Source organism: Hordeum vulgare, chromosome 2H, assembly GCF_904849725.1.
Source record: "Hordeum vulgare subsp. vulgare chromosome 2H, MorexV3_pseudomolecules_assembly, whole genome shotgun sequence".
NCBI classification, from domain to species: Eukaryota; Viridiplantae; Streptophyta; class Magnoliopsida; order Poales; family Poaceae; genus Hordeum; species Hordeum vulgare.
Window position 1 is genome coordinate 640,667,825 of NC_058519.1, and position 10,729 is coordinate 640,678,553.

Here is a 10,729-nt window from a genome sequence, read left to right on the forward strand (position 1 = left end):
GGTATACAAACTCACAGCCTCTTCCATTCTAATGCCACGCTTACTACTATTGATTTGAGTTCTTTCAATCTCTATGCATTCTTTCCGAGTTGGTGATTTTGCTCAATAGATTTCTGATTGATTCTTCCTATGTTTTAGTTTGGCATCTGCTGGTCGTGGTTCGTTCGTGTGGTTTTGCATTCGGATGGATTTTGAACCTGTGTTGGTGCCGAAGTATTGCAGAAGGGCTGTTGAGTTTTACTGTCAGATGCTTTCTAATCAGATACCTTTGGGGCGGTGTTTGCAGAAGGAACTTTCTTGAAGTATTTATGTTGTTTCTATTGCCTACTATGTAGTTTTCCAGTTGCAACTTCATCATGTACCTTATAGTTCTCATGTACTGAAGTATCTGTATTTTGCTACTTGGGTTGTTGTCTGGTCTTAATGATAATGTCGAATGGTTTCTGGGCACTTGATCTCATTCTGGTTGCAGTTGCGGTGGGATTTGGAGGAATGGGATAGTCATATCTTTTGGATCCATCCTGATAATTTCTGGCTTGACGTTGAGTTTGGCAGCTGTGGACTTTAAAATATTCAATTATATGGAGCTTTATTCCCTTGAAAGTTGCTTCTTAAAGTGGCCACTGTTTTACTTTAACCATGAGAGATAGGTTTAAAGCAAGCCACATTATATACAAATCTCGAATTGGTTGTGTACATTTAAGGGTGGTAATGAACTGATCATATAATTCATTAAAAGAAACTAGACCAATAGGGGCTAGCTGCTGTGGCTTCATAGTTATGCAGAGACAACCATGAGGCACCCACTGCAGAGCACAGGGCTTGGACACGGGTAGCAGGCTGGGTGCATACCCACACACAACACCTAATAGCCAACTCGACGACCAGTTTCTCAATTGATCGTAATTCATAAGGAACATGATCTCTTTGAGGCATGTTCTTTACAAAGTATCTTGAACTCATGTTTGTTCAGTCTCTTTGCTCAACCAGTCGTGCCTTGGCTTTTCATAAATAATTTGATCTTACTTTTCACCTCCCTGTTCTGGTGGTCTTGATTTTAACCAAGCAGTCCGTATGTCTGCTGGTAAAAGATGTCGCTTTTGTTGTGTTTATGTAGTCGGTTTGATTAACAATTTGGGCTCAAGAAAAATGATAAAAACTATTGCGTTCCTATCCAAGTAAGGCTTATCCGATATCCATCATATTCTCGAACGTCATTCAGCTCGTTATTGTGTATGTAGTAAAATCCTGGATCCTGTAGCTGAAGTTGCTGTTGTTTGTTGTTGCTCAGGTGTCTATTTATTCCATTTTTGTTATATACTTTTATGACAACAGCGACGTAGTTTAAACATGTCTGATGTTTAGGCAAGAAATAGGCGGATCTGGAAATAGTTAAGTAGATTGGAATGTAGAATTTTGTCACAACTTTCTGGTTGACGTTGCAGTGGGATTTGAAGGAATGTGATAATCATCTCTTTTGCATAAATCCTGGTAATTTTTCGCTTGACGTTGAGTTTGACAGCTGTGTCCTTTAAAATCTTCAGTTATAGTTAATTTTTTCTCCTTGGAAGTTGCTTCTTAAACCTGCTACTGTTTACTTTAGTCATAAGAAATACATTCGGATGGCGCCTCAGATTATATGCTACTTCCTCCGTCTCAGTTTACAAGTCCGGCACATGTACTAAGGTCGTCAATTTGACCAACTTAATGAGTGGCATATATTACAAAAAAAATATCATTAGAAACTTTAGATGTTTTATTTTCTAATGATATATTTTTTATGTTAAACAATATATTTTATATAAGTCAAGTTGATGACCTAGGTAAACGTGCATGCCTTCTAAACTGTGACGGAGGGAGTATCTTGGTATAGTGGTGTGTATTTAAGGGTGGTGATCAACTGATCATAATAATTCATTAAAAGAAACTAGACCATGAGGCAACCATTGCAAAGCACTGGGCTCGATCACGGGCCTTGAAGAGGTCATGTTCCTGATGAATTATGATCAGTTAAGAAACTGAACGTCAACCAGTCATGCCTTGGCCTTTCATAATTACGGAGGGAGTAGTTGCCTTGGTAGGCATTTCTTTTTGTCGTACCCCACCAATCAACTCAAATTTCTGATGATATAATTCAATCATCTAACCAAAAACGAGTAGCAAAATTGATAAATGTTCTGTAATGAAAATTGATATTTGATTTGCAACGATTTGATCATTCGTTTTGATTCCATGTTCTTGCCGATGATCTTGATTTTAACCAAGCAGTCCAAACATCATCAGAAGTCTACTGATAAACAATGTTGGGTTTTGTTGGCTCTGTATAGGGATAAAATCACTGTTCTGACCCTTTTGGCAATCGTTGGCACAAAATGAACTCGACATGAAAGTATTTCATGATTTGACCCTTTTCGCAACGCCACAGTCCGTGGCGTTTCCGCTTAACTTAGAAACGCCGAGCCAGCTAGCGTTGCAGCGGCACTTACATACGCCGATCTAGGTCGCGTTTCTATGTTAAGCAGAAACGCCACGGACTGTGGTGTTGCGAAAAGGGTCAGATCGTGAAATACTTTCATGTCGAGTTCATTTTGTGCCAACGATTGCTAAAAGGGTCAGAACAGTGATTTTATCCTCTGTATAGTGAGTTGAATTGAACAATTTGGTCTCTAGAAAAAGGATAAAAATCATTCCCTTCCAATCCAAGTTTATGCTTGTTTTCCCTCTATGTTCTTGCTGATGGCCTTGATTTTAACCAAACAGTCCAAACATCACCAGAAGTCTACTGGTAAACAATGTCTGGTTTTGTTTGCTTTGTATAGCGGATTTGATTGAACAATTTGGGTTCTGGAAATATGTTAAAAAACATGATGGCCTTGATTTTAACCAAACAATCCAAACATCACCAGAAGTCTACTGGTAAACAATGTCTGATTTTATTTGCTTTGTATAGCGGGTTTGATTGAACAATTTGGGTTCTGGAAAAATGATAAAAACACGATGGCCTTGATTTTAACCAAACAATCCAAACATCACCAGAAGTCTACTGGTAAACAGTGTCTTGTTTTATTGTTCTGTATTGCGGGTATGATTAAACAATTTGGGTTCTGGAAAAATGATAAAAAAACATTGTCGTGTCTTGCAAAATCCTAGACGATGTAGTGAAGATGGCCAATCTCTGCTGTCTGCTGAGGTGCAAGGCAATTTAGCTTGTCGTATTTGGTCATTTTTGTATGTTAACTCTGGTAGGTATGCTTTCCATTTTTTTTTCATTTTTTTTACAACAAAGCCGCAGTTTAAATTTGTCTGATGTTAAGGCCATAAATAGGTGAATCTGGAAATAGTTAATTAGGACCATGTTAATACACGTGCTTAGAGCTGCCTGGTTGGGGAATATAAGCAGTGTGCTACTATTTGTCTTCCGTTAGTTTAGTTTATTATTTATTTTCCTTCTTCTTTCCAGTGTAGGAAGTGTAGATTTTTTTTCTGTTCTGTTGATGGTCTGCCAGAGGGTGTTTTGACAATGCTTATGCTTTGAGCCCTTGATGGTGTGTATCTGTTTGGTTCTGGCAAGTACTCCTACGATTCTATGTTTCTAGTTCTACCATACATGTCGAACGTTTAGCTGGTACTGGAATATGAATTTGTTAAAGGCTGGTTAGTTCGCATGTGAAAACCTTGCCACTCGAACAAATTAGTAATGTTATTTGCAAAATCAGGATGCATGCGATGCTATGAATTGTAGTCCTTCTGAGTCATATATAGTGGTGGTACTGTTGAAAGATTGCCATGTTGAGCAGAGGAAACTTCTTTAAAATGGAAAGTCACAAGCAACAAACTTTTAGTTTTATCGGCTACTATAAACACATTTCTGCTTGCCCATATTCTCAGTTGCCTTGCTTCACTTATCTGTGTTCAAGTGGCGGCAGGTAATGCTGCTTTAAATCTACCTGTTACCATCACCGCTGTCCTTTCGAGTCTTTTTGTTTATGTTTAGTGTGAACGGTTTCTCGTTTACATGGCTCTGTTGCATTTGGTGTCTTCTGTTTTCTGCTTACCATTCCATTATGGTTGCACTCTTATTTTCATAAAGCTTGTGTTGTGGGATGTAGGGAACAATGCCTTTGCTAGTATGATTATTTACTTATATGACAACCCCGATGTAGTTTAAACATGTCTGATGTTTAGGCAAGAAATAGGTGGATCTGGAAATAGTTAAGTAGATTGGAATGTAGAATTTTGTCACAACTTTCTGGTTGACGTTGCAGTGGGATTTGGAGGAATGTGATATTCATCTCTTTTGCATTCATCCTGGTAATTTTTCGCTTGACGTTGAGTTTGACAGCTGTGTCCTTTAAAATCTTCAATTATAGGGAACCTTTTCTCCTTGGAAGTTGCTTCTTAAACCTGGTACTGTTTAGTTTAGTCATAAGAAATACGCTCGGAGGGTGCCTCATATTATATGCTATGTTTAGTCATAAGAAATACGCTCGGAGGGTGCCTCATATTATATGCTATCTTGATATAGCGGTGTGCATTTAAGGGTGGTGATCAGCTGATCGTAATAATTCATTAAAAGAAACTAGAACAATAGGGGTTAGCTGCTGTTTGTTTATATTATAGTTAAGGAGAGACAACCATGAGGCAACCACTGCAAAGCACTGCGCTCAATCATGGGCCCACCTATAGCCAACTGGTTGACGTTCAGTTTCTTAACTGATCAATTCATCAGGAACATGACTCCTTCAAGGCATGTTCAATGATCAAATGCATTAGCACTCAGAACTCAAGTTTGTTCAGTCTCTGAGAAACCAGTCATGCCTTGGCCTTTCATAATTAGTTGCCTTGGTAGGCATCTCTTTTTGTTGTACCACACCAATCAAAATCAAATTTCTGATGATGTTAGTTGCTTGTGTTACATATACCATCATCTAACCACAAACGAGTAGCAAAATTGATAAATATTCTGTAATGAAAATTGATATTTGATTTGCAATGATTTGATCATTCGTTTTGATTGCATGTTCTTGCTGATGATCTTGATTTTAACCAAGCAGTCCAAACATCACCAGAAGTCTACTGATAAACAATGTCGGGTTTTGTTGGCTCTGTATAGCGGGTTGAATTGAACAATTTGGTCTCTAGAAAAATGATAAAAATCATTCCCTTCCAATCCAAGTTTATGCTTGTTTTCCCTCTATGTTCTTGCTGATGGCCTTGATTTTAACCGAACAGTCCAAACATCACCAGAAGTCTACTGGTAAACAATGTCTGGTTTTGTTTGCTTTGTATAGGGGGTTTGATTGAACAATTTAGGTTCTGGCAAATATTTCATCAGTACTTCTTCGGTTCTACTCCCTCTGTTCCCAAATATAAGTCCTTTTTAGAGATTCTAATTCAGACTACACACGGAGCAAAATGACTGATTTTTAAACTCTAAAATATGATGTATGTAGTCTGTATTGAAATCTCAAAAAACACTTGTATTTAGGAATGGAGGGAATGCTATATACTGGTTAGTTTGCATGTGAAAACCTTGCCAGTCCAACAAATTAGTAATGTTATTAGCAAAGTCAGGATGCATGAATTGTATTCCTTTTGATTGATGATGAAGTGATACTCTTGAAAGATTGTCATGTTGGGCCGAGGAAACCTCTTTAAAATGAGAAGTCACAAGCATCAAATTTTAGTTTTATCGGCTACTATAAATACACTTCTGCCTGCGCTTGACCCATATTCTCAGTTGCTTTGCTTCACTTATCCTTTTCATGTGGTGGCGGTAATCTACCTGTTACCACCATCGATGTGCTTTCGAGTCCTTTCGTTTAGGTTCAGTGTGAACGCTTTCTACCTTACATCGGTATGCTGCATTTGGCGTCTTTTGTTTTCTGCTTAGCATGCCATTATGGTTGCACTCATAAAGCTTGTGTTGTGGGGTGTTGGGAAGGATAATTATTTACACATTGTGCAAGTGTAATTTATTCTACGAGGCAAAGCTGTTTATGTGGTTCTCATAGGGCAATATATTGCTTCAGTCCTTTGCTTGGCATGCTGTTTGTTGTGACTTTTTAATCCTAGGAAGCCTCAGCTTGACAGCTCAACTGGATTTTTTACAGTGCTGATTACACAACATTGTAAGCACACGCTGGCTGGGAATTGTTGTCGTGAATGATTACTTGAAAATAACTGCCAAGAGGTAAGTGTACGTACATCCATTGCCCTTCCGGCTAATTTGTGGCTATGCATGTGCTCACAACGGTCCATCGCAGTACAAATTGGGAATTTGGTTATTAATACACACGAGCTTGAGCGTTTATCTGCTGATACAGAAGTTTTTCTTCTACCTTACATATACAGAAGCAAAGAATCGTATTCCTCGACTTCCGTTGCCCCCAGTTTTGTGCCCCAGCAGCCAATTGGCCGGGCACTGGCACTGCTTTTTTTGTTCTTCTGAAACGACAAGTTGTTGTGCTAACTGCTAATCTGCATCCGTAATTTCGTTGTCTCCGTTTATAGTGTGCATGGGCGCCGTTAAACACCTGTATTACTGGTGCTAAAATTGCCGTGTTACGTGGAAGAAACGGGGCGGGGTCCCACCTGACGTCACACAGATATTTCTCTTCGGCCCGATGCGTCACGGCCGTGTTCTCACCTACCCGAGCCGCTACCATTCAATGCCCTCTCCAAGAAGCATTTTCTTTTCAAGAGCTCACCACTACTCCATGCGGTGCAAGGACGGGGAGCGGACACGTCACGCGCAATCCGCCGATGACGCGCTCCTGACCCAGCTATCTGCATGACTTGCGGGGCCCGCTCCGCTCCCAACGGGCGACGACGACCGGCGCGCGCGGTGGGGATCTGGCCTCACGCTGGCCGTTTGATCCGATGATGATGATTAATCCCCTCCCTTCTCTCTTTCGAACGGATTTCCACAGCACGCACCGGGTCCCTCTGCGAACCAGCGGCACAAAATCTCGCTCGGGTCCTCGGGTTTGCGAGGGATTTACGCGTCTGCCCTCTGCGCACACATCACTGCCCACCTGCCCTGCTCCCTCTATCCTCCCTCTCTCTCTCTCCTGCATCCTCTTTCTCTCTACCCTTCCTTCCTCCCATGGAGTCGGCCTAGCCCAGTTCACTTCTGCCCGTTGAGAGCGCTCATATATCCTCCAGATCTGTGGCCTGCTCTAGCCCCTGCTCCCTCGGAACAAGGTAATCCTCTCTCGTTTATCTCCCCTTTATTAACGCATCTCAACCGCTTTTATTTTACGACTACTGCTAGTGATAAGGATAATCACATCTCTTTTGTTCGTCCTGCTAATTAACCCTAGCTGCTGAGACAGAGATTTTGTTTGGCACCAGTTCTAGGCCATGGCGAAATTGTGCTATGAATTTTGTCTTTATGCACTTGCAGAGTCTGAAACCTTCAGGCTTCAGCACGGATTCTCTCACTCGCTGTGGAAATATCTCGCACTGTTTCCTCTTTTTCTGTCTACTCGTTTTCCGTTTCTTATCTTTGTCTGACAGTCCTGCGAGCTAGCTAGGAGTAGTAGCATCTGTTCGGAAAAAGAAAATTGTGATTTTTCTTGTGTTCTCTGGCCTGCTGGTAGCTGGTAGGGTGGATTTTTGCCAAGATTAGGTGCAACAAAATCTCTGGGCGGAATCGCCTTTTCCTGCCGGCCCAAACCTTGTTGGGAAAAGTAAAATGTTTGCGGGCGGAGGTTTTAAGGTTTCCTGCTGCCTCTGCCTAACTAACGGTAAAAGTAAAGCCCCGTCACTGACTGACGCGTTGATCTCTCTTGCCTGCCCACGTGTTCAGCGCCTGCAGCGGCCGCGCTCGGATCGGATGGACTCCGGCATGCACCCAGCCGCCGGCGGCGGCGACGACGGCCTCCCCGACCTTCTCGCCGGCGTCGGCCCCGGCACCGAGGTAAAAACCAGACGAAATAATCCCTGCTACAAAAATCCTATCTCTCTTCACTTTTTCTTTGTCGTTTTACTACAGTACTATTTTCGTGTAGGGTTACTCTGAAGTTCTTTTTCTTTTACCCTCGAGTAGCATGCGTGTATTTTTTTATGAAAGATGTGTGAAAGAAAAAAAAAATATCAGGGCCGTTCAGTATTGCTTTTGTACCGTTGTGAGAGTGAGATATGGTTTGGACCTTTCCGGATGCGGAACCGTGTGGTGCGCTCTAGGCTGCGGTTTTCGGTTCTGGGCTTCAGTTCCGTCGGGGTGGGCCCCTGCGTCGGCCCGCTCCTTTCTTGCTTCTTTATTACAGCTCCTTGCCACTCGGGCCCGAATATTCGCACCCCACAGGCCAAGCGAATATTCCTTCAGAGATGCCCTCTCCCTCCCTCTCTGAAGAAAAACCTTCATAGTACTATACTGTTCTGGGTTGCTTAACCTGTAAGCAGCAGGTGTTTAGGTCAAGTCAGGTGACGGTGTGCGTGTACTTTGCTATGGTTAATCACTGTTTATGGTTGTAATCACTTTCTTAAGTGCAAAGACAGGCTGTCTTTTGACGCGAGACCTGTGGCACCCATGGTCCCACCTGCCTGTGTCTCCTCGCCATTGAGAGTGACACAAGGGGCTTTTTTGTAATTATTTGCCGGGGGTGGGGGGTCCTCTGACTAGAGATGTTTGCGTTAGGGTCGCTTTCTCCTCTCACTGTCCATGTTTGTCCACAAAGCCAAGGGCTTCGCTGCAAGTGAGCACCACATGATTCTATCGTGTCTGCTCCCCAACCACAGCATGGTCCAGTGGAGAGGAGCATACAAGGTATGGGACTGCGCGAACACATGATTGTGGTTGTGGAGGCTGTAATATTTGATCTTTGTGGTACCCTGAAATATATCCAGAAGATAGATAGGTTGAAGGTAAAAATAATAAAACTGAGGTTGGTTGTTCAGCCTCCATCAGTGAGGAGTGAGATGAGGCTACACAAGCCTGAAGCTTCAGCTAGTCTGTCACTTTCCTGCTAAGCTGCGAAGTGCTAACAGACAGTACGCGGCAGCCGGTTCTAGGGTATCAAACGGGGTTGTTGTTTATTGAGCTGTGCTTTTCTTGCTCACTAATATGAGATGCTAAGTTTACCATTAAGAAGAACTCATGATCTGCTACCATGTCTGCCTTGTTATTGACTAGCTTTTGGTCACTTCATTACTCCTTTGTTCCTGTGTTGTGCTTGTGGGTTTTTTCAGTTTTGTTTCAAGCTTTGGTCTGGATGCTGGTATTGTGACTTGACTATGTTTGCCTGATCGTTGCACAGGGCGTTATTTGTGGGATGCCAGACTTCAAGATGGACGGAAAGAGGGGTGATGAATCTGCCCCTGCTGATGCTGGTGATGAAGATGGTGAAGATGATGATGGGGACGAGGATGGCGACTTTGCTGAGGGCGAAGAGGAGATCTCGGAAGGAGAGGAGTATGACAACCCCAAGGCCGGTGATGCCAAGAAGAAACAAATAGGCGAGGGTGAGGAGAATGGCGAGGATGACGATGAAGAACCCGAGGAGCAGGAGGGTGGAGGAGGTGACGATGATGACGACGACGACGACGATGATGATAATGAAGATGACGACGACGACGATGATGTTGCTGCTGAAGACGATGAAGATGGAGTAGAAGAGGAGGATGACGACCAGGACAATGACGATGATGAGGAGGATGACGACGAGGACTCGCTCCAGCCCCCGAAGAAGAGGAAGAAGTGAAGCCCTTCGACGTCCTTCGACGCGGCTGCTTTAGTCACCATGGGATGGGATGTGCCTGTTTTTCACTGTGTTCTGGAAACTTTCCTTTAGAGTTAAAAATGCCCCACACGATCACAATGTGTGGGCTTGTAGGAGCGATTAGAGGGAACTTTGTTGTCATCGTTACTTTGCTTCTGTGGAGTTGATCGAACAGATGTTTCGCTAACATAATTGTACCTGAGTGGCGAAAGCCTCGAAGATTTGAATATGTCAGTCAACTCTTTTTATCTCCTTCCGGCATCGTTCCGTGAAATTCTGTTCAGATCACATTGTGTTGGTAGCTCAGTAAAGGCCAAATCACATTGTTTGATATAGGTCCTTAATTTATCCTGTGTTCTGTCTGGTTTCTGCTGATGATGGTGACTAGATAATTAAGTGATGTCTGTTTATGCTTGGCCGCCGTAGATGTATGGCTTGTTAGCGTAGTAATTTCTAGATAATTAAACAGAACATATCCGTAGAAAAGAAAATAAAGTGAACATCTCCCTTGTCTTTGCACACTGCACGGCTCAGATGTCCCCCACCATATACTATAACACTAATCTCGCTAGAATTAAAGAGCCCACGTTCAATTGAGATTTTCCCGGATACTTCATAGTTTTAAAGAGTCACATTGTGACCCTAACTCTTTCATTTATTCATTTTATTTGTACATCTATAACACTGTACTTCATAGTTTTAAAGAGTCACATTCACTTGAGGTCTTCAAGACTCCAATTAAAATTGGATCATCTGATTATGATCGGGGAACAATTTATCAAAACTCTCTCCTTCAATTTTTTAGACAAATACATTATGCTTCTTAATAGGTTTGGTTTACGCTTTTGAACGAACTAATAATTTTTCAAATCAATCAACAGCAACGACCTATAAAAGCATATCAATCACGCCCATGCAGCCGTCGACGTAGAAATTTTTCCACATATATAAGGTTGGTTAGTGATACGTCTCCATCGTATCTACTTTTCCAAACTCTTTTGCCC

At 42.3% G+C, this 10,729-nt stretch overlaps 1 protein-coding gene across 1 annotated transcript; it reads left to right on the forward strand.

Moving 5' to 3' along the window:
• The first annotated feature begins 6,925 nt into the window (after positions 1–6,925).
• On the forward strand, positions 6,926–9,973 carry LOC123428224 (phosphopantothenoylcysteine decarboxylase subunit VHS3-like). The gene is made up of 3 exons (XM_045112414.1): positions 6,926–7,206; positions 7,814–7,924; positions 9,264–9,973. Exons 2-3 carry the CDS (start codon positions 7,841–7,843, stop codon positions 9,705–9,707), a joined length of 528 nt encoding a protein of 175 aa, XP_044968349.1. The 5' UTR covers positions 6,926–7,206; positions 7,814–7,840; the 3' UTR covers positions 9,708–9,973.
• The last annotated feature ends 756 nt before the right edge of the window (positions 9,974–10,729 follow it).